Source organism: Haliotis rufescens, unplaced genomic scaffold (genome assembly GCF_023055435.1).
Source record: "Haliotis rufescens isolate VD_foot unplaced genomic scaffold, xgHalRufe1.0.p SCAF_3, whole genome shotgun sequence".
NCBI classification, from domain to species: domain Eukaryota; kingdom Metazoa; phylum Mollusca; class Gastropoda; order Lepetellida; family Haliotidae; genus Haliotis; species Haliotis rufescens.
In genome coordinates this window covers 12,445,949-12,471,681 of record NW_025964001.1, presented here as the reverse complement: position 1 = coordinate 12,471,681, position 25,733 = coordinate 12,445,949, and the positions used below count along the sequence as shown (strand labels likewise).

The following is a 25,733-nucleotide window of genomic DNA, read 5'->3' as shown; positions in this document are numbered from 1 at the left end:
GTTTAAAAAATCAGGTGTTTACAAAGCAGCATAAGGTTAGGACATTCCTGCTATGACTCTTTTCAAATAGCTCAATGAGGCTGGAAACATCAGTGAAAGAAGGGCCAATTCTCATCTGCAAGAGTTCTTATTTTCAATAACTAAATCTCAGGTCAATCACTAGTGCTTATGCTAAACCTTTGATTGAAATTGAGACGTCAAGCATACATAGTCACAGTAACATTTGCCTGTCAAAGCATATTGTGAAACCAACTTAATAAATTTCAAAAGAAAATATGCAATTCATAAGCACACCGTTAACAGACAAAACAGAATTAATTTTTTGGCCTTGTTGAACTTGTGACATGATCCTGCAGGGAAAGTGCATGGGCAATGCACATTAATAAGTAAAATCAGGAACTCAGCTTAAATACTAAATATGTGTCACATGTGTCTTAATATGCACCTTCCCAAGGCAAGGCAGTTAACTGACTGTTAAAGTCCAGTTTCCAGCCTTGCTAAACTAGGCTGCAATTATGGAGTAATATTTTGGCTGGACTAACGAAACTATGCACAATCCAATCAAAATCGCGTAACGAAATTGACATCCGGTTCGTAAACAACATGGATTTCAACATGCAGATTTCGGTCGACTGCAGGATTTGCAATAGATGTGTACCGTCAACTGGACAATGACACATATTTTCCAAATCTTTTCGCAAAGTAAGACTTGTTTTATTACAATATTTATTTTGATCATCAATCTGGGCGCCACCATTTTGTTTGAACCAAATATGAGAGGTGGAAACTAATAAGAGGAGCATAGAATGGACATAACTCGTAATAGCCACTGGTGGCAGTACGATCGAGCCCAGAAATTCCAGCCTAGTGAGGCAAGTGTGGAAACTGGACTTTTAGAGTCAGTTAACTCCCTTGCCTCGGGAAGATGGTAAATATGTGCATGACAGTTACTGTTTTGTTATTATTTGGATCCCTGGGAAAAGTGTTTTGGGAAGACAGGAATGAAAATATCATTGGAACAATAAAAAACATAAAACATTAGATGTAAAAAGTAATGATGAAAGTAAAGTATCAAAGAAAAACAAAACATATGTATATATATCATTATTGCAAAGAAAATAACCTATCCTACAACATGTCAAGAAAATAGTCTCAGGAAAATCACATTAAGGGTATTAAGGGTGGGCCTTTGGTTTGTGTCATTGCATAACACGAAGAAAACCAAGTTTGACTCAATATTGCTAAATTAGCAAAAGCAATACAAAGATCATCAGCTGACACTACTCCTTGAGAAAGATTACCTCCATGATGCGATCCTTCAAGAAAATCTACTTACACATTTACAAGCTACATTTGCCATAACACGCATATAAACTATGGAAACATAACATACTTCATGTCTAAGGCAAACAGAAACAGTACACAAAAACATGTTGTTTGGAAATATGTTGTATCTTTGACCTAAATTTAGCATCAGACAAAAATATAAATGCATTTTCATTCATATTATTATCATTACTATTTTACCTTTTACGTCTAAGGGAATCTGTCTTGGCAAATAATAGCGCCTGATTAGTCTCTGGTATGGACATTTGATATTTAATTCAAAGTATGCTTACATGAAAACCAATTGTTAAATGTTTTGGTCAGATTTTACGATGTTTACCTCAAGATGTTTTTTAGGAAATATATATCAAACAAAATCTTGCCGGTCTCAAGAACCTAAAATTAATTTCATTCCTGGCTACCAATTGTTGACACCTGACAATGTGCACTGAAACAGTTTGACAGGTGAAGCATCAATGGAAGGAACTGTTGATTCTGGGAGTCTTTTATGGTAACACCAAATAGTCTTCATAGAATAACAACATATACCATTAACTGTAAGTTTGGCATTTCTAATTTATTAAAACAAGCGGATAAATGGTACAGAATTATCAGTACCAAGACAAGTCAACCATGATTGTATCTTGTATCAGTGGCAATGTGTGACATACACCATTCACATCAATCCTATCAACTTCAGTTTCATCCAAGACCAGATGGGACCAGATGCACCTCACACACATGCACGCACGCACGCACGCACGCACGCACGCACGCGCGCCAGTAACAATGTAACTTAGATAATGCCTCATTGTGTAAATGGACAATATGAAAATATTACATATTAATATCCCAGCTTTGGAATTGGTTTGTTTAAAAAACACACAACCCCAATAAATGCAAAAATGATAAATCTGTGGTAATGATAATAACATGTGAAATGCTGTAACCTAGAGTTCACTATACGAGTTGTCCCTGCTTGGGACTGCAATACTAAAGGCGGCCATGCTCTCAACAGTGTGGTGACCCTGTAATGCCCTTTATCAAATTGAGATAACCTGATGAGGACCCACCATTTAATATTATGGGGGACCTCAAAATTTTATAAGAGATGGAGTATTTGTCTTCAGTCACTGACTCATCACACACATTTATTTCTGTGACAGGAAAACCTGAAGGAGAATTGTTTTACACATTTCTTTCCAAGACAGCCAGCATGTTTAGCATTTTATAGTTTTAGACTCTAGTTTTCAAAACCCTCACCCCTCCTTCTGATGATGCATTGTCTCTCTATGATTTGAGCATACTGAACTAGAATTGTAAAATTATGGTCAGGAATGAAGACACGAGTTATCAGTAAACATGAAGACAATGTATGAAGCACTGTTCAACAAAATAAAGCTGAACAAAAATAAATGACCAGCTACAAAAGCATAAGCCATTGTGCAATAGATCATCCCTTAACTTGGCCATTTTGACATACAACATAATTACATCAGATCTGGATAAGAAAAGCTGTCAATAATTGTTGCTTAATAACAAACCACTGAAAATAACGATGAATTGTTCCATATTTAATAAAAACTGTTAATATTTCGAAATCCTTTCCATAAATATCACAGATAAGAATTTGGCATCAGAAATGATTTTTCAGATTATTGGAAATGTGTTGTACGAGAGACAAATAAATGCAAACTGTTTTCTAAGTTCAGCACAAACTTCTACTCATGTTCAAAATGGTACATAATCATGATATCAGCATATATCATTCAGCATCAATCCGTGGAGCAAGCCTGTGGATCTTGATGTCAGCCTCCTACAGCATCAATCCATCAATACTTCAAACAAGACAGAGAATCCTGGAGTGTGTCTTCTTTTCATCATCAATCCAAACAAACTGCCTTGTTCAATAACGATGAAACAAACAAATACCAGTACATGAAAGCATCTTACACTACAGCAGTAGCCATCATCTCTCGAGCAACAACATAGAAACCATGATAAAAGTGTCCTGTCGCAAAGGTGCTCTACACCATCAGTCCAGCCACCACAGGAAAGAAAGCATCACCTAGCTGAGGATGTTACACAGGGTAAAAGCAAGGCACGGGCATCTCCTTCTGTATTCCTCATCACAGAGCAGCAACAGAGATCATAACCTGTCACACCGTCTTCTTGTTTTGCAGAAGAGAAGATGTGAATTTTCTGGAAAAAAACAAAACACATACATAATTATGATAATAAGAACAAATATTTTCAACATGATTAGGCTATAAATAAAAAATAGTCTTGATTCTCAGGCACCACCCGCATCATAATAAAGTCTGCCGCACGTTTCGTTTTTATTTCCATTTTCAACAAAATCAAAATAATCCTGATACTTTAAAAAAATGTGTTTCAATATATTACTTCCCTTTATATGCCATCGCTTTGCTGCGCATCTCGTGTTATTGCAATGGCAGCAATAGGAGTTTGTTTGTTTGCTTACGAAGGAAGGCCCTTTCCCAGGTTGACGGTACACAACTGTTTATTTGGTAACATACTCGTTTGAACAAGCTCCAAAAAAATAAAAAACACCGCCTGCCTGCACCATATTTTCAAAAGTCATTGCCTGAGAACCAATTTCTTTAATTTTTTAAGCCATGTACGATAATTATCAAATTTCTCAACTTTTGGATTTCTATTAATACATCCTAACAAATTGAACCGAATGAATTAGACATATTATGAATTGCACTTTCAAAGTGTGAAGACATGTAATAAAATATTTGCATTGCAGCAGCAGACAAGTGTCGCTAACATACTCTTGTTTCAGTTGGTCCATACTTCAACTTTACACCTCTTTATACCAATTCATCTTACTGAGGCAAGGGAGTTAACTGACGAAAATGTCCAGTTTACACCCTTCTCGAAACAGGCTGGAATTATGGAGTAATATTTAGGCTTGACTTACGAGTCTAGGCACAGTCCAATCAAAATTGTGTAATGTAATTGACATTTGCTTCCTAAACTGCCATGCAGATTTCAGTCAAATTGCAGGATTTGCAAAGCATGTGTACCATTAACTTAGTGTCAACAGATATTTTCCAAATCTTTTCATGTTTTTAATCAAGCTGCTCACGTGATTAGATGCACTTGGCTAAGTAAGACCTGTTTTATCACAACATAGATCTTAATTATCGGTCAGATCATCTTCACTGGTTGCCGCCAATTGGTTTGAAGCAAATGCAAGTGATATGAGAGGTGGAATCTGATTGGTCAATAGGTGGGACTCTACGATTGAGCCCAGAAATTCCAGCCAAGTTCGGCAAGGGTGGAAACTGGATTTTTACAGTCAGTTAACTCCCTTGCCTCTGGAAGATAATACAATTAGGCAGCATTGAAATTGTTACTGACGTGACTATTGATGAAAAGTCTGGATCCATGTAGGCATTGTTGTGTCCGCATCCATCCATCACGACCATCTCTGTGACAATGTTTGTCCTGGCCGGTGTCTTCTGGGCCGTCTCAAACAGCTGGGGAGAGGCAAGTTGATTTGTCATATGTGGTCCTCAGAACAGTTTGTCAGTATAAATATATAACATCAATGACAGAGAATAATCAGTTTCCTTTATCTGCAAAAACAGATTCCAGGCAAAATAGTGGTGGAAATCATTTGTATGGATCACATGACACAACGTGAATACGAAAAAGGTAAGCACTCTAGCGATAGCACCAGCCATTCACACAATTGGCTTAAAAAGTAAGTGATTGTTTGTTACAGACAATAGCTGACATCAATATTTTCAATTTAACTCCCTTATGTTGGTTGGTTGGTTGGAGTGTTGTTTAATGCCACACTCAGCAATATTCTAGCTATATGACGGAGGTCTGTAAATAATCGAGTCTGAACAAGACAATCCAGTGATTGATATCATGAGCATCGATTCACACAATGGGAATCGATGACATGCATCAACCTAGTCAGCGAGCCTGGCCACCCGATCCCGTTAGTCACTTTTACGACAAGCCTAGTCGCCTTTTACGGCAAGCATGGGCTGCTGAAGACCTATTCTAGATCCCCGGATCTTCACAGGTCACTCCCTTATGTAAGACATAAGGGATACACAGAGAGAGTTCTCAGTCTTAACCCACAGAGTGAACATGCCACCATGTCCACTCAATCATTACCTTAGATGCCAATTCTATAGGTATAACTCTGTCATCTTTTGCATGTATTATGAGGACGGGTGATGTTACCTCACAGATGCTGAAACAGAGAAGATGCATATATTGCCTGTAAACATTGATACTTTGATTTAATTGTGGAAAGGTTAACAGAGCCATGCCACAATCAACACATAACAACATGTCCATCTGCCTCATTATTACATCACAACATGTCACCTGCCTCATTATTACATGACAACATGTCACCTGCCTCATTATCACATAACAACATGTCACCGGCCTCATTATTACCTGACATGTCACCTGCCTCATAATTACATCACAACATGTCCACCTGCCTCATTATTACATAACATGTCCACCTGCTTCATTATTACATGACAACATGTCACCTGCCTCATTATTACATCACAACATGTCACCTGCCTCATTATTACATCACAACATGTCACCTGCCTCATTATTACATCACAACATGTCACCTGCCTCATTATTACATCACAACATGTCACCTGCCTCATTATTACCTGACATGTCACCTGCCTCATAATTACATCACAACATGTCCACCTGCCTCATTATTACATAACATGTCCACCTGCTTCATTATCACATAACAACATGTCACAGGCCTCATTATTACCTGACATGTCCACCTGCCTCATTATTACATAACATGTCCACCTGCTTCATTATTACATGACAACATGTCCACCTGCCTCATTATTACATGACAACATGTCCACCTTCTTTATTATAACATGACAACATGTCCACCTGCCTTATTATTACAAGACAACATGTCACCTGCCTCATTATTACATGCCAACATGTCCACCTGCCTCATTATTACATGACAACATGTCCACCTTCTTTATTATAACATGACAACATGTCCACCTGCTTCATTATTACATGACAACATGTCACCTGCTTCATTATTACATGACAACATGTCCACCTGCCTCATTATTACATGACAACATGTCACCTGCTTCATTATTACATGACAACATGTCCACCTGCTTCATTATTACATGACAACATGTCCACCTTCTTTATTATAACATGACAACATGTCCACCTGCTTCATTATTACATGACAACATGTCACCTGCTTCATTATTACATGACAACATGTCCACCTGCTTCATTATTACATGACAACATGTCACCTGCTTCATTATTACATGACAACATGTCCACCTGCCTCATTATTACATGACAACATGTCCACCTGACTCATTATTACACAACAACATGTTCATTTACCACATTATTACATGACAACACTCCTCTATTATCAATGAGGGGGGTCTTGTTTCATAAAGCATTCAATTCATCACAGTCAGCAATATTCCAGCTACGTGACAGCGACCTGTAAATAATGATGACTAAAGAGGTCAGCATAGAGGTCAGCATAGAGGTCAGCATAGAGGTCAGCACGCCCCCAGTCTGGTGTCCTGCCTTCCCTCAGATCTACAAGATCACCGTCACTTGTCAGCTGCTTCCTGTGATACTTACTAGACGTCACTGGAAAATGATGTGCCTGTTGACTTGAGAGACCGCTTGAAATATGGCATATACCAGGGGAGGAACCGGTACGGCTGTGGAGGGGAGTAAGCAAGCTTAACAGTTCATCTCATGCAATAGGATGATGATGGGGAGATACTGGAGAGCTAGGATTTCTACATGTTCTTAGTACTATTTCTATATTATTATCGACAAAGATTGCCATATTGACAAAGAATATCCATAACTTCCACTTATCTAGCCTGAATAGGTTTCATACCTTCATAAAACATCCACTTATCTAGCCTGAATAGGTCTCTTACCTTCATAAAACACCCACTAATCTAGCCTGAATAGGTCTCTTACCTTCATAAAACATCCACTTATCTAGCCTGAATAGGTCTCATACCTTCATAAAACATCCACTTATCTAGCCTGAATAGGTCCCTTAATTTCATAAAACATCAACTTATCTAGCCTGAATAGGTCTCTTACCTTCATAAAACATCCACTTACCTAGCCTGAATAGGTCTCATACCTTCATAAAACATCCACTTATCTAGCCTGAATAGGTCCCTTACTTTCATAAAACATCCACTTATCTAGCCTGAATAGGTCCCTTACTTTCATAAAACATCCACTTATCTAGCCTTAATAGGTCTCTTACCTTCATAAAACATCCACTTATCTAGCCTTAATAGGTCTCATACCTTCATAAAACATCCACTTATCTAGCCTTAATAGGTCTCTTACTTTCATAAAACATCCACTTATCTAGCCTGCAGAGGTCTCATACCTTCATAAAACATCCACTTATCTAGCCTGAATAGGTCCCTTACTTTCATAAAACATCCACTTATCTAGCCTTAATAGGTCTCATACATTCATAAAACATCCACTTATCTAGCCTTAATAGGTCTCATACCTTCATAAAACATCCACTTATCTAGCCTTAATAGGTCTCTTACCTTCATAAAACATCCACTTATCTAGCCTTAATAGGTCTCATACCTTCATAAAACATCCACTTATCTAGCCTTAATAGGTCCCTTACTTTCATAAAACATCCACTTATCTAGCCTGAATAGGTCCCTTACTTTCATAAAACATCCACTTATCTAGCCTGAATAGGTCCCTTACTTTCATAAAACATCCACTTAACTAGCCTGAATAGGTCCCTTACTTTCATAAAACATCCACTTATCTAGCCTGAATAGGTCCCTTACTTTCATAAAACATCAACTTATCTAGCCTGCAGAGGTCTCATACATTCATAAAACATCCACTTATCTAGCCTTAATAGGTCTCATACCTTCATAAAACATCCACTTACCTAGCCTGAATAGGTCCCTTACTTTCATAAAACATCAACTTATCTAGCCTGCAGAGGTCTCATACATTCATAAAACATCCACTTATCTAGCCTGAATAGGTCTCTTACTTTCATAAAACATCCACTTATCTAGCCTGAATAGGTCCCTTACTTTCATAAAACATCCACTTATCTAGCCTGAATAGGTCTCATACCTTCATAAAACATCCACTTATCTAGCCTTAATAGGTCCCTTACTTTCATAAAACATCCACTAATCTAGCCTGAATAGGTCTCTTACCTTCATAAAACATCCACTTATCTAGCCTGCAGAGGTCTCATACCTTCATAAAACATCCACTTATCTAGCCTGCAGAGGTCTCATACCTTCATTACACATCCACTTATCTAGCCTGAATAGGTCACTTACCTTCATAAAATATCCACTTATCTAGCCTGCGGAGGTCTCATACCTTCATAAAACATCCACTTATCTAGCCTGAATAGGTCTCTTACTTTCATAAAACATCCAATAATCTAGCCTGAATAGGTCTCTTACCTTCATAAAACATCCACTTATCTAGCTTGAATAGGTCTCATACCTTCATAAAACATCCACTTATCTAGCCTGAATAGGTCTCTTACCTTCATAAAACATCCACTTATCTAGCCTGCAGAGGTCTCATACCTTCATAAAACATCCACTTATCTAGCCTGTAGAGGTCTCATACCTTCATAAAACATCCACTTATCTAGCCTGAATAGGTCTCATACCTTCATAAAACACCCACTTATCTAGCCTGCAGAGGTCTCATACCTTCATAAAACATCCACTTATCTAGCCTGCAGAGGTCTCATACCTTCATAAAACATCCACTTATCTAGCCTGAATAAATCTCATACCTTCATAAAACATCCACTTATCTAGCCTGCAGAGGTCTCTTATTTTATTACCACTGTCATATAGCTGGAATATTGCTGAGTGCGGCATTAAAATCTTTACTTTATTTAAAAATCCTGTTTTACCATTGCCATTTTGGAGTAGTCCATGACACTCTGGACGTTGGTGAAGGGATTCTGCAGGACCACGCCCAGTGCAGGTGTACCTGGAACACATAGCACACATCATGTTATAATGACAACAGTAACACCCAGGTAATGTTAATTCTACCATTGAAAAATTATGATTAGTTAGTCAGAGGTTTCACATCACAATTACAAACCATGATTGAAACAGCTGATATGGCTGCCGCATCTCAGGAGGAGCCGATATTTAAGGGGATTAATGTTTTTTTAGTTGGTTTACAGAATTTTAGTTTGTTCTTACAATGTCGGTGGTCAAAAAAAAAAATGCCTTCAAGTGAATATGTTGGAGGTAGAGTTAAAAACCAATTGAATTATTTCAATTGTGTGCTTATTGAATCTTGTTTTCAGTATCATAAGGCATGTAATATCGTAAATCAATTCACAAACTAAATGACTGCACAACCAGATATGTCATATTGAAGGGCCGTAACTCTAATCGGTCAGACTTTGGGGTTAACACTTCGCCTATTTCGCAATGAAACTAATTTGTGTGATATTTGAAGTTAACTTCTTTTTTTATTTATTATTATACCATCAAAGTTTTGCTATTTTTCATGTCAGTGGGTCCGAAAACCAACAACAACAAAAATCACCTAAAGGAAAGCACATCTTTCTCATACATGATCAGTTGCCCTTTCAATTCCAAACACTGTCAAATCTAACACAGCTGCCAACTGGAAACATGGAATGTTAATCTTGTAGGTAATGTGAAAGGAAATGAAAAGCTCAGTTTGTTTTGCCTTGACAAATACATGGACAATGGAATATACAATATTACGAAGGCCAGAGTTGAGGAGTGGAAATGTTTAAATGGGAGAACTGATGGACAGACAGTTGCACAGAGTAACAACGCAGGGAAACTCAACGTACAACCCCAGATGCTGCCCTGTGTTTTTAGAATATGCGAAAGGTTAACAAATCACAATAATCCCTGATTAAAGCAGCTTATTTGACCTGACCCGTTATGGGATGGCCTCAGATCTTTGTTTAGCGGCAGCGAGAACTTAGATCTGATTTTAATGAAATTGTAATATAACATCACAGAATTTTGATGCAAGAATTTTACACAAGGTAGGATTCATGTTCAAAGGTAACCCTGTAACCATGGTAACGGGGAAGCCAATGGGATTAACAGGAGAGAAGCCAATTTAGTACAGTGACAACAAAGTGGCTTGTTTCATGACATGCCGTCTTGCAATTTTGTTATTGAAAACAACATATGAATGAGTGAAAACGCTGTGTTTTTACATCTCACAATATCATAAAGCTCAAGATGTCATGCTGACAAAATATGACAAATTGATACACATGACAATGTCATTACACAAGTTTTATGAAAAAGATTTTCCTAAGAGAAAAGCACCCATAAACCATGTCAACATACCTTCTAAGCTGAGGTGTCTGGCCAGCTTGGTAGCTACTCTGAAATGATATTGTCAGCACTTGTGATGTAAACAATATTTATTTCCAAGAAAAAGGAATGGGATTGGTGAACAGTTTAAACCTATTTAAACACCTCTCCCTACAAAGGACATTTAACAATTAATAAGAGTAAACTGTACATAAAATAATAGATTTAGACTAATTGTACATACTGTTGCAAATATTATGATGCAAATACACAAGTCACACACAAATACACAAACACACAAATACACACATTTATATATCGGTACATAAACAAACAGCATACAAGCATATCACACATACAAACAACTATGTGATGTAATGGTAAAGAAGACAAATTTAAATTTTAAATCTTTTAGATTTTACAATGAACAACACTTGTCATGTCTGATCTGTCCGAAAGATGACCAAAGTTCACATTCACCACAGCTGCCACTGCCTTTTCCAAACTATGGTTACTTTCCCATGGTTGGAAACGTTTCACAGGCTTTGAATACTGCATGTCAGTCATTTGTAATGCCCATGAAAAAATATTCTTCAAATTTCAAATTGTCCTCTGAAGCAAACTGTGTTAGCCATGCTTGACAATTCACATTGTACTCAAGAGTCGAGTTCAGTGTGAGGATAGTTGTGTTACTTAGTGTTCTTTGTAGGGAAAAAATTAAAAAGAGTTCCTCACAGATCATGAAAAATATTTATGTTCGACATATTCATATATTGATCGAGAACACATCTGACCATGTAGATTTGATTTGAGGTAAATACTGACCCAGTTCCAAGAGAATGCCCCCATATAAAGACAGGAGAAGACTGGCACTGCCGTTTTACCCAGTTGTACACTGTGAGAGCATCGGCCATGAGGCCGTCCTCAGTCGGGAAACCCGTGGAGTCACCATAGCCTGGCAAAATCAGAAACAGAATCATTCACATATCCAAAACAGTCAGAAACAGAATCATTCACAGATTCAAAAACAGTCTGAAACAGAATCAATCAGACAGTCCAAAACAGAATCATTTACAGATTCCAAAACAGTCAGAAACAGAATCATTCACAGATTCAAAAAACAGTCTGAAACAGAATCATTCAGTCCAAAACAGAATCATGCACAGATTCAAAAACAGTCAGAAACAGAATCATTCACAGATTCAAAAACAGTCTGAAACAGAATCATTCAGAAAGTCCAAAACAGAATCATTCACAGATTCAAAAACAGTCACTCACAAAATCAGAAACTGAATCTCATAAACAGAATCATTCACAATCAGAAACAGTCAGCATGGTCAGAAACAGAGAGTCAGGCACAGAGTCAGAAGCATGTTTTTGACGCCATAGACTACAATGCCTAAAGGCAAAGAACCCCTACAAAGAATCAATCTTTGAGCTTACTTGAGAAGAGCGTGTTTTCTACACTAACAAGAAAACACTGGATTCAGTCAAATACAACACACAATGAGATCCCTCATTACCATGACAACAGGTCCTTGTCTTATGGAGGAGTGAAAGTAGGAAATGAAATTATTCTTGATCATAAATTTAAGTTTTCATATAATTTAAACATTTCCAGACATGACACTGAATCATGTGGTAAAATCTATCAGGATATGAAGCAGCTATTATGATGATATTACTACCAGAATCAAAATGTTCTGTCTGATTGTTCTTAACGTCACAGTCAGCAATATTTCAGCTATATGACGGCAATCTGTAAATAATCAAATCTCAAAATGAGCATCGATCCACGCAATTTTGATACGATGACATGCATCAATCAAGTCAGCAAGCCTGACCACCCGATCCCGTTAGTTGCCTCTTACGACAAGCATAGTCACTTTTTACGGCAAGCATGGGTGTGTGAAGACCTGTTCTACCCCGGATCTTCATGGGTCCATAATCAAACCAATCAGGACTACACTGTATTAAATACCCGCACAGTATGGCACCTCACTAACTGAGACTACTTTTATAACTCAGCTAAGTGTAATGTCTGCAAAACTTACTGATGTCATAACAATGATAAATAGAAACCCAACACTTATTTCCCTTAGACATGCAAGGACTGTTCCCTGACAGAGGTCTGTAAATTACAATAAAGATTTTTCAGTCCACAACAGTCTAATACCTCGCTCACATGCACCTCTATACGTATGTGTGTATATGTGCATATGTGTGTAGAAATACATACGTGAGTATGCTTGTCACGTGAACGCGTTTACTCATGTGTGTATATTTACACCTGGAGCAAATTTGCATCATGTCTGGAGCAGGTGCAAATGTAAATGTAAATTTTCACTTTGTGTATATGTTGCAATGTCAACGTTTATGTCAACGTAAGAGGATGATCTAATTAATATCTGTTCTTTTGCCACCAAACAAATTGTCAACAGTTGCCAACTTATATGTGTACATACAGAGTTGAGTGGACAGTGTTTTCTTTTGGTTTCAAGGAGTCAAAACTTTGTGTACAAATTAAATCAAACACATGTTGCTTCACCTGAAAATTTTCGGTGAAGTAACTGTCTTCTCATTCAACTTTGATTGGAAAACAACCTGTTTTGTGTTGAAAGTCGTAAACAGACTGACGAATATGTGCGCCTTACACAATTTACATACTTTATTTACACACCTAAGTTGATTTTCCTGTGAATGCATAGTAAATTTACATATACACACGTATGTTACTCATGTGCAAAAGTACTTACGTTAGTAAATGTATGCATGTAAACAGGGTATAAATCACCTGCTCCAGACATGGTGCAAATTTGCTCCTGGTGTAAAACCATGTAAATATACATGCTGGAGTAAACAGGTCCACATGACAAGTGTACCCATGTATGTATAATTACACATGTATGCAAATCTACACAGATATTTATAGAGGTGCATGTGAACGGGGTATTAGTTTCTGGGTAATTATTGTAACAGTAAGAGAGCATGTAAGCAACAAGAGCAGGAAATATTCTCCAATACTGGTAAAGTACAAGATGCCAGGTGTCTAACGCCTACCTCGATAGTCAAAGGTGACGACATGGAAGCCCATCCGCGTGAGTGCTTTGTATGTGCCTACACGAATCTTACTTCCTCTGAAAAATATATCACACAAATATTCAAAACAAACTTTTACTATTTTTAACAAAGAAAATGATGAACATTAATGGAAGAGTCAAATATGAGATTTAGTTTAATCCAGGTGCAAGAAAGAGTGAGTCAGTGAGTCAGTGAAAAAGGGAGCAAGTGAGTCTGGAGTGAGAGGGGCGGTCGGGTAGCCTAGTGGTTAAAGCGTCCCTCATCACGCCAAAGAACCAGGTTCGATTCCTGACATGGGTACAATGTGTGAAGCCCATTTCTGGTGATATTGCTTGAATATTGCTAAAAGCGGCATAAAACCATCCTCGCTCACTCACTGGAGTGAGAAGTGAGTATTTACCTATTTTGACCTTTTCCATGTAAATAAAGAATGATCTCTTTTCCTGATGCCAAAGCCTGCTCAAAAGGTTGACCACTCAGTGAGGCTGGTAACAGCTGCCTGGAACATATCACACAGACTCATTGTTATTGTCATTATCAAAACCCCTTATTCATCCACAAGGCATTGCTGGGTAGTGATGGTGGGAGTACCAGAGTTGTGTAGTAGTGGGGGGTGGGGTGTGAGGCCATTGAGCCCAGGGTATATATCATAAAAGAATTGAGATTCACTGGATAATCACTGGATTATAAACGACTCCATTTACCATTAAGATTTCAAATAAAAAGATATACAGACTACTACAAACTCACTTACCATATCCCCAGTTGTAAACCGTCATCACTGACAATCTGGAGGTGGCGGGCATCGTGCAAGCCATAGGAGCTGGGGTGGGAGAGGTCCGAGAAGGGCAGCACAACTGCAGGGGGAACAGATGAAATAGTCGATAGAGTTTTAGGGCACCTGTCATCTGAATCATTGAAGGCTAGTGACCTTTGATCATGATGGTGTTATTTAGATCTGCTGGCCAGGTCCACATTGTACAAAGCGAACTTAGTGCTCCGACTATCGTAAGCCTACGTTAAAGTATAGGAGTTAGCACTAAGAATACTTTGTGGAACGGGGCCCTGTTAATGATTTGAGTTATATCGATAACAATCTGACAGTAGCCATGGTAACTTATAGCAAGATTCCTGGATTGTTTAAATATCAGGATCAAAATTTCACTGAAAATGACTGAAAAAGACGCTGAACTCACAGTAGTTTCCGAATATGAAAATGTTGACGATGCTGGGGTTGAGCCACACCAGCAGCGGTACGACAACGTACAGGAACACCACAATCACCAGCAGGAACCGCAGCTGGAAGCGCTTGAGGTAACCCAGGAATGTCCTGCAAGTAACAAACACTGTGATGGGCAAGGCATCAAAGTATTTTGTTTGTTTGTTTGTTGTTTAATGCCACACAAGCAATATTCCAGCTATATGACGGTGGTCTGTAAATAATCAAGTCTGGACCCGACAATCCAGTGACTGACATCATGAGCATCAATCTACGGACTAGAGATGACACAAACTTGAAGGTGAGTGAATGTTAATTAATGCCAGGCTAAGCAATATCCAGCTGTATCATGGCATAGTGTTAAGCATCAGTTATAATTTATCATTGGTCATTGTTTTGTTCCGACCAATAAATCACATATCATAATAAGGTGTTATTTGTTTCTGTATTTTCCAGCAATTGAATGTAAAAGAACATAATTTAAAATTTTCAGAATCTTTCCTTATAAATAACAATACTTGGCTATGTTGCACATTGATGATAATGCATGTGTAATTATTTACAGATCAAAGGAATGGTTGATCATTGCAGGGTTGGAAGTGAAGTCTCCCCAGGAAATACCAGGGAGACAAGGAGCAAGCCACAGAATTTCTTTCCAACTTCATTGGTAAATATGAGTACATGAAATATATATATGTGATACATATCAACATGACCAGTGTGTAACTGTGTGAGTGGGGTACAATCATCCCATTAGCCCCTACACAGCTCGTATCCATCCTTGTCATTACATTTGTTTGTTTGTTTGTTGTTTAACGCCACATCCCAGCTATATGACGGCGGTCTGTAAATAATCGAGTATGGACCAGAAAAACCAGTGATCCATCATGAGCACCAATCCACTCAATTGGGATACAATGACATGCATCAACCAAGTCAGCAAGCCTGACCACCCGATCCCATTAGTCACCTCTTACGACAAGCATATGCATAGTCACCACGCAAGCATGGGTTGCTGAAGACCTGTTCTAACTCATATCTTCACAGGTCCCTTGTCATCACAAACCTAACTGATTCATTGTCACACGGAAGATAGAGTTTGTAGTGTTTGGAGGAGTGCAGCGTCAATAAACAAATACCTAACAACTGCATTCCTATGCATATCAATGAAAACTACAGAATCGGACAAACAAAATATGCTTATTAGTTCCCAATAATAATCCCTTTATCCCCAAGAATGAAAGTGAAAAAAATATCTATCGAATATAAATGTCATAAACTGTCGCTTGCTTTAAAATGCACCTCTGCCGGCTATATTTAAACAAATATTGAAACCGCTCAACATTACTGGGTTTTATCAGTGACTTGGTTGGTTTGTTGTTTAACGCTGCACTAAGGACTTTTCCAGCTATAAGATGGCGGTCTGTAAATAATCGAGTCTGGACCAGACAACCCAGGGATTAATATAATGAGCATCGGTCAACGCAATTGGGATCAATGACACGCATCAACCAAGTCAGCGAACCTGACCACTAGATCCCGTTAGTCGCCTTTTACGACAAGCATAGTCACATTTTACGGCAAGTATGGGTTGCTGAAGACCTATTCTACCCCGGAATCTTCTTCTTCTTTATCAGTGACATTGCATGTAGAAATGATACATCACTGATAGTAGCTTATGCACTCTCGATGACCCCCTTAACCCTCTTGTCACAGGACATTGTTTCGCCAGTCTTTCTTGTAACAAAATTTCACATTTCACAACGGGTATTGTGAGTGTTTGGTGCAGAATCTTAAAAATAGGCCACAGAATCAATTCAAACCTCCATAATACAACAAGAATTTAAATTTCCTTCAGCGCATTCTGGGTAAAAAATTGGCACCAAATTGTTTTTGCCAGTTCTTCCTGGATTAGCTCACAATCATATCTGGAATAATTTAAGTTGGGCTCCATGGGGGGTTTCATCACTTAAATCACTTACATCACATCCATTAACTGATAAATGTGCTCAAACAAAAAGCCCTCTGATAATGTTTAGAACTTCAATAAATTCTGCAGACCACCTACTGTTTTGAAATGTGATATCAGACACATCTTTTCACAAAACCAGCCTCCAGGTATCCTATTTCAAGTGTGACTCTACACAACCTGGAGCACACAACCACCACCTGGTACTCACATTAATCTGTTTTCCAACAATTTGATAATCTCTAATGAACCACCTGCTAATGATGGTTAATACCTCCTTCATAATTTTCAGTGTGTCTTATTTACAAGACAAGCTTTTGATAGAACATTGTTTTATATCATTATCAAAATTTATAAAATATCTTACAAACATTTTGGATGACAATCAGTTGAAAATGTTAATACGTTCTTATTGAATACCAGATGTCCTTAAAATCAGATTTATGTGCTTGATACCACTATGTGAAGCAGTGGGGCGCACTATGATTTGATTTTAATGAGATTTATTGAATACCCAAAGAAAACTATAAATACCCAATGTGAATAGTAACATGTGAGTAAACACTCAAAATGTATTTACCTGGATCACTGACCAATACATTCACTTAATAAAGACTTAGGTACCTGGCAGTGTCCTTGATGTATACTACAACCTAGATTATCCAGGGTATTATGCCTCAATTCCATCATCGCTGTGAGTGGCTGTAGGATTGCTTATGTGATGTGAAGCAATATTTTCTCACACCCGTAGCTTCATTTTGGAAGTGACATTACCATCGCCATTCCTCTGAACATTTCAATAACTTAACAATACCTTTCTTTAATTACATCGAAGCAAGTTCAAACTGCATACAATTTGAAACTATACACACTGCAGCTTAGATCTGTGATTTCTTGGTTTAAGAGTTTTCTATTTCTAAAATACTGATCGGCAGGCATGTTTGGCATGAAAAACTGACACAGTTCTATTTTTTTTAAATAAAAAAGTTGACCATAAAATTTGAACATAAGGCCTATATAGGGACTGGTCATATACTATAGGGAGGGCTGCTTGTGCTGGGCTAGCCCATTGAAATACCAAATAGCAGTTTAACATGGACCACAGGACCATGTAATTAATAACAATAACAAACAAACTCGCAGCTTTCGGGCTCGCCTGCAAGTGTGTTTGTTATTATTATTAGTTACATGGTCCTGTGAATGGACACAGTCAGTATGCAGACTCCAAGCTGTACCAATACTACAGATGAGATGGGGATTTGGATATTGGCAGACAAGTGTTCTGTGGATCAATTCAGATGAACATGATTCTACATGCCTCATGTCTTATCTGAAATATTTTGTTCCATCTGTTAACTTTGAACGCGTGAAGATGCATGCCAGCTTTACAATATCGCCAACCATTTCATCACTGTCGATTAGTGGCCTAACATTTGAATAAGCTGATGTCATCCATGGTATCACTAGAAACACACGCCATCATCATAATCAGAATAACGGCACCGCCTGAACTGACACAGGGGTGACGGTCTTTGTGAGGTCGAACAGTGTTCTATTTTTAACTCGACTCACGTCAAGACAGATTGTTGTCAAAAGTTGTAACCTCGTAGACTAGTCGACAGCAACACTGCAAGCAGCGGATAATTACTTTGATAGTTCACATAGTTACTTCCAAACTAAACACAAAATAAACTTTAAATCTTACCTATCTCTACTATACCCCATGACTGCCCAAAGTTCGCAAGTATGTCAGCTGTTTATGACTCGATTTTCTTCCTTCAAAGTTAGTTTCCTCCTCCGTGTTGTCATACACAACTCGTGACTGGAAATCCCCTACATTTGGAATCTCCCAACCTAACGTTGACTTCCGGAACAGTCTATTTTTCCAAGAGGGATTAGCAAACTTAGAGTAACCGCCCTTAGACCAATGACATGACAATGACTGCTACAGCTGAGATTTCTTGAGGCCATGGAAATGTTTTTTGTTGCCTTTATTCCAATTGATCAGCGAAGGCACAAGAACACCCTCCATTATCCAGTGTATCATAGCGTCATTCTGTATTTATGTACAGTCAACTACGTTTATAACGAACACGCTTATAACAAACTGACGGATATAACGAACTGTTTTTTTCCCCGGCCATTTGTTTGGCCAAATTGTTGATATAACTACTCTAAACGTATATTGAGATATAACACAAAGAAAATGTGTTTTTATTTCTAAACAAGGGTTAGGTCGACGTCCATGTTGAACTTAGAATATTTAATTTGCTCTGGAATTAAGTGAATATTCCTGTTCAATAATAGTAATAAATTCTGGTGTGTTGTATTTTGAGCATTCTCGCGCCCAAATATACTTTTAAAGCTTACTTATTTGTTTTTGGTTTGTGTTTCCCTCCTGTATACGCTGATTGAACGTTTATTTCCCGAAGCTGCTTGCATTGATTCTGTTTTCCTGTTAGTTTTCATCTTGGAACTTCTCTATTGACATTTTAGTAAATATGACCGATCTCACACATCTACAGGACTGTATCAATCAGAATAATATAAGCGGGGCTATTGATATTTTCCAAGGGTTTAAAGATGAGATTAACCTCTCTATGCAGACAATAAATCAAGCAGATTTCAAAACATTTCCCACCGACAATCTAACTAATGCCCTATTGTCATGTGACTTCGAGGATGGATACTTTGCCTTGAAAGCAAAATGTATTGGTAACTGTTTCTACAACTGTGTATTTCTGTTGTGTGGAGATTGTTCTTTGTCATCCTTCTTGCGTGCACTCCTGGCATCAGAACTTTTTCTGAATTCGGTTTCGTACACACACCTTGACCATGTCAGAAATGTATCTTAGTATCCAAGAATTGTACTGATCACGATGCTACTCTCTTTCTTCAATGTTGTTATCACTTGATGTACTGGATATAGTTGACCAAAGTCGAGACAAGAGACGAGAAACGTATGAACGTGGGGTAGAAATCCCGGTTCCCCAGTTATGTTTCAAGGTTTCTGAGCACAAAACCCGTGCTCGTGGCTTTCACCAATCCCATTAAATCAGATATTAGTTTTCGCTACCGCTAAACAAAGCTTTGTTTAGCGATAGCGAGAACTAAGATCTGATTTTAATGAGATTGGGCTTTCACCAAAATTGTAACAGCCTAAGACCTGCATCAATTCGGGCTTACGTCCTACACCAAGCTCACACGCCGGGATACTGGAATACTGTTCAAAGTGCCGTTAAATCCACCCTACTCATTCACTTCTGGTTGAAGAAATATTAATGGCTGGAATACAGTCATCACCCCGAGCCAAGATCGTTAACAGACTATAAAACTCCAGTTTCCACTGGCATGTATTGTCAGTTAACTCCGTTGCCTCGGCAATATGGTATACAGTCCATCCCAAAGCGTGTCTTTTTCTGTTAATACTGTGTTTTGTTTCCTCAACACGATGCTTGTTAGGCGTCTGTTTCTGACGTTTTCAAAATCCAAAGGAAAGGAAGGAGTATCAGTAACACATGACAAGATGCTTTATGTTCATAAGGCGAAAAACAGTAAACTACGGTTATAACGAACTCAAAGGGACCACTGATATTAGTTCGATATAACCGTAGTTCGTTAGAAGCATATTTACAGCAAATTGCCGGGACCCAAAAAATATGTTCGTTATATCCTTAGTTCCTTATAAGCGTGTTCGTTATATCCGTCAGTTCCTTATAACCGTGTTCGTTATAAACGTAGTTTACTGTATTTCTGTCCACGAGGAACCAAAGCAGTCTTTACTTTTCAAAAGTAGACAAGGAACATTTGGAAAAGAGGACGCACATTCTCGAATGTATTGTGAAAGCAATGTTACGTGGAAAGTCATTAAGGGATACAAACACAACCTCTAGTAAAATCAGCTTCCTGGCAGTTCTTGATGTAAATCAAAATCACCTGTAAAAAGAATGCAACCTACACAAAGAATACACCCAAAATGAGTTTATCAGATCACAAGTCACATACAGCCTGCATGAAGAAGAATGTGTACGTATTTTCAGTCATAGTAGATGAGGTTACACAGACAACCAATTAGGAGTTTTTGAGTGTACCTCTCCGTTTTGTAGAAAACTCTTTCGATTCTTGAATCAGAGAGCGTTTTATGTTTTTGGACAGAACCAGTGGTGAGGCAATGCAACTGGTATCAAAGATGGCTTGAGAAAACATGGCTTGGTATTAACGATGTCAGAGGACAGGCATGTATGGTGGAGCTGCATCCATGTTTACCTCAAAAGTAGGTTTGCAAACACCAGTCAAAGAAGAGAAAACCGCTGGCACTCATCACGCACTGCTGTAGTCATGTTCTGAACCTTAGCATAGCCTCATCCCTCAAGATGCCAGCAATCAGAAACATGATGAGTGCTTGTCAAAGGTGCACCTCTGTTTTAACGTAACACAAAAGAAGGTTATTTTAATTTGTTTGGGACAAATGAGGTTCTCAAAGTAAAGTCAAAGTACTGAAGGGTTTGTGCAAGACGCGATGGACATTCAAACCTTTTTTTGAGTTGTGTGAGTTCATAAGTATAAGATTCTGTTTTTCGGCAGTCAGTGATCCGTCGAGTGGCGAGTCTTACTTAAGTTTAGAACTTGTAATCATGATCTACCTATTGAAACTGGGAGATGGAGAAAAATACCTTTAACCGAAAGGAAATGCCAACTTTGCAAATTATCTGACATAGGTGATGAATTTCATTATTTGTTTATTTGTCCATCTTTAGAAAACGAAAGAAAACATTTTGTACACAGATTCTACTACATTAAACCCAATATTATTTTCACTCTTCCCATCCGTAGTGCAGAAGCAGAAAGATCTTTTTCAGCTCTGAGGCGATGCAAAGAAGCGTCTCTTTGAAACAGAGTGGGAGGAAAGAATCAGGTAGGTATTGCCCTCAAAATACAGACATGGTTACCATTATGAAAATTGTCGATTTAGCAGACATCAGGCTTTAAGTAATCGAGCCCAAACAAGTGGCTCTAATAGTTGTGCCGTTTACAGGCCATGCTGTTCCAGGGTTTTGTCTCTCAAGAAGACAACGCCTGTGTCCACGTGCACGTATCGTAACCGACTACCTCCAGGTGCAGAACGTCACCAGAATGCTATGGCAAGCCATGAGTTCTGACCTTCCCCGAGAGAACACGTCTGGGAGATGTTCGGGGACCTGTACACTAGGGCTGTAACGATTCACTCGCGTATTCGGTGAATCGAACCGTAACCATTCATGAATTGAATTCGTTATTCATGGCCACTAGAATTAAATATTTATGAATATGCTATCATGTATATTTACATACCCTGTACCTAAAAATCTCCATAACAACATATTATATGCATAGATTTCTTTAATTGACAACACTCTAATAATATTTAATTTGATAGTATTGTTTTCACTGGTCATTTTCGCATTTGAGCAGATACTAGTACCTGGATAAGTGCAGTATATAAATGTATAATTTATCAATAATTAACAAACCATGTCAAATAAATTATGAATTTATTGGTTCACTGAATATAATAAATAATACATAAACTGCTGACTTGTTATTGTAATTGTGAATTAATATTCGTATTCGTTACCCTATATTCGTGATATGAATCGTATTCGCCTCATAGTGTATTCGTTGCAGCCCTACTGTACACCAACGTCAAAGATCACCCAATATGTTAAGGCCAGGGACAGGCACTGCAAGAGTAGACAAGACACCCTCAAATTGTCACTGGGTGACCATGCCATGATGTATAAACCAATGAGGACCATTCCTACTTATCCATCCATTACCACATTGATACCTCTTTGTATTTCTGTAATAATCTGTTTTGTTAGAATATCCCCTACTTTTCTTGGAGAGCATATGTAAGGGTGGAATGAACACAGCAGTTTATATTTACCGATATGCCGATTTTAGTCATATCTCGATGAGTCGGCTTGTTTGACTGTGGATGAATGAGTGGATGTTGTTTAATAACACAATTGGCAGTATTCCAGCTGTATCATGGCAACCCATGAATACTCGAGCCCAGGTCCACCAGGTAACACATTGTTACTAACTTACCATTATTACTCTGTTCTTGTTTTGTTTGCTGTTTAATGTCGCACGCGGCAATATACCAGCTGTGTGACAGCAGTCTGTAAATGAAAGAGTCTGGACTACTGAGCATCGATTTACACAAATGTGATAGGATGACATGCATCAACCATGTCAGCAAGCCTGACCACCCAATCCGTTAGTCGCCTTTTACCACAAGCATAGTCGCCTTTTACCACAAGCATAGTCGCCTAGTCCGTTCTTTGGACCATCATGTGGTACTGGGGGTCGATTCTCCACAGGCTCTCTTTCATTTTATTGCGTTTAGTGCCTAATTCCAGGAAGACATAAAACCCTCCCCTTTCCTGTAGATATATAAGATAATAACTCAATCCAACTCTTATCAACATTTATTCAATAACACTGACATATATCACGGGAAGAAAAACACATTTGCATTGTTCAGTTTGATAACAGAGCACAATCTGCTCAGACACCTCTCCCTGCTGGCCAACACATTCCGAAACAACAGCCAGCTCAAATATCAAGTGTGACATGCTGCTGTATCCATGGCAACAATACCTGAAACAGGCCCTCTCCAATAAACTTGACATGGTTAAAAATCACATGACACATTCTAGCTACATCAGCAATGTACACCATTATGTAGACGACAACCACTACCCGTCCATCCATTACCTCTCTTGTGACAAACATACTAGTATCTACTCATTACTGCTACAAAGGTTCATCTGTAGTGGGGAAACAAGCACCTGAACGTGCTAGCCGGTTGTTTCTCTTCTTCATACAAACATAAATAATCACTAGAATGGCTATTTATTTGTTTTCACGATCCTCCCTTACTTCAAATACCTTTTGCTTTTTCTGTCACAAATACAAAACGTTATACAGGTGTCCTGCTCTCTTCAATGTCCTTCGTCTCCCATCTACACTGAAACCTGTCTTCTCTTTACCAAAATTAACAATATGTCAGATCTAATACTAGTATTCAAACTAACAACATTTAGTGAACAAACCATGTTAACAGCAGAATTGTTATCTCAAAAGCCTTTTCTTCCAAATATTAAAGCAAGAGATTATCTACCTTGTCTCCAAGATACAGCACATCTTTCATTTCCTCTTTCAATGTTTCGTATTACCCAAGTATATGTTAACGACATACACTTCTCTGTGAAACATGCTGAGACACAAACTTAGCGCCAAGAAGCTGTTCCAATTATTAAGTTGGCATGGCTTGGCCAATCCCACTAGTGGTCTGTTCCTTGGACCACACCATCGTGGTTATTGCCAGATCTATAGAGATAACAATCCACGGACTAAAACTGGTTATTATGCCATAGAGAGATAACAAGGTTCTGTGTAAAATATAGATAACAACATTCTGTCAAGGCACTGTAACAACATACATATATATATAAATATGTCATCAGGATGAATGTACAAGCTTTTATTTAAGGAAGAGACCAATGCAGGTATTTCAGAAAGGGACCAATGCCTGTTGCTCCAGGTTACTGTAAACTGCATTGATACCACATACAATAGTAGTATAAGTTCATTACTCCGTTAACCATAGGACACAGACAGCCTATCCCTTGGAAGCCGCGTCAAGTAGGTAAGTTTAAACCCAGTATTTCAGTCATATTATAGCATGTCCACTTTCTGATGTAGAGCAGTACACAAACATGACCAATAATGTCAAGATCAAGAACTGGACGAAAAATATGACCAATATTGTCAAGATCTAGAACGGGACGAAACCATGACCAATAATGTCAAGATCTAGAGCAGGGCAAAAACATGACCAATAATGTCAAGATGTGGACCGGGACACAAATATGACCAATAATGTCAAGATCTAGAGCGAGGCACAAACATGACCAATAATATCAAGATCTAGAGCGGGACGATAACATGACCAATAATGTCAAGATGTGGATCGGAACACAAAATTGACCAATAATGTCAAGATTGTCTCGTTTGAACCATTTCACTCCAACACTCATTACTTCAGTCATGATAGGTTGGACAAAGACACCACTAGTTGTATCCAACCAGTCCTCACCTCATTCCGAGTTGTGATTTATGTACCAGGTATCTAGGCCGACCCTCTTGATGTTCACTAGTCTCAGAATAACATACCAATGGCCACATCTACGGATAAGGAAGAGAATTTATGGATGTCAACTTCTTTATTATGACGAAACACAATGTTTCGGAGTATATGCTTATGCCTTCCTCTACATTTGTCTGGAGTGACCAATATTTTTCACACAGTTCAATGTTAATATAAGCATGCCTAACTATAACCCTGATAAATAACGTTTCCAACACAACACCTTCGCATTCAACACCAATACATATGTGAAGTGCAAATCAGGTACAATAATATGAAATCAACCACACAAATCAACACATAACTCCCACGTCCAAGGTCAAAGTATAAGAGGCCAATCACACTGTAGAAACCTGTCAGCACTACTGGGAGTTTATGGGCAAATGTTTAGCATACAAAAAGACAAAATAAGGGTGAGTTCATGTTAATAATTAGAGCAAGATCATGTTTTGGACAATGAGCTGACCAGGTACTTGAAGCTTTCCTGTTTATTTCTAATGTTTAATAAATACT

General features: G+C 38.2%; 1 protein-coding gene across 1 annotated transcript; it reads right to left on the bottom strand.

Moving 5' to 3' along the window:
* Window positions 1-807: 807 nt before the first annotated feature.
* LOC124134794 (lysophosphatidylserine lipase ABHD12-like) lies at window positions 808-18,851 on the bottom strand. Its single transcript, XM_046499835.2, has 12 exons — window positions 18,729-18,851; window positions 15,032-15,165; window positions 14,590-14,692; window positions 14,236-14,334; window positions 13,815-13,891; window positions 11,580-11,709; window positions 10,788-10,825; window positions 9,344-9,423; window positions 7,018-7,100; window positions 5,494-5,572; window positions 4,720-4,838; window positions 808-3,528 (listed from the first exon to the last, which is right to left on the bottom strand). Exons 1-12 carry the CDS (start codon window positions 18,746-18,748, stop codon window positions 3,486-3,488), a joined length of 1,005 nt encoding a protein of 334 aa, XP_046355791.1. The 5' UTR covers window positions 18,749-18,851; the 3' UTR covers window positions 808-3,485.
* Between the last annotated feature and the right edge of the window lie 6,882 nt (window positions 18,852-25,733).

Excerpts from the sequence above, each read along its gene's own strand:
- LOC124134794 (XM_046499835.2), bottom strand. The coding sequence starts at position 18,748 with ATGGGGTATAGTAGAGATAG. Across the intron at positions 15,166-18,728 it reads ATGGGGTATAGTAGAGATAG|GACATTCCTGGGTTACCTCA; the intron begins GTAAGATTTAAA and ends TGTTACTTGCAG. Across the intron at positions 14,693-15,031 it reads TTTCATATTCGGAAACTACT|TTGTGCTGCCCTTCTCGGAC; the intron begins GTGAGTTCAGCG and ends TTCCCCCTGCAG.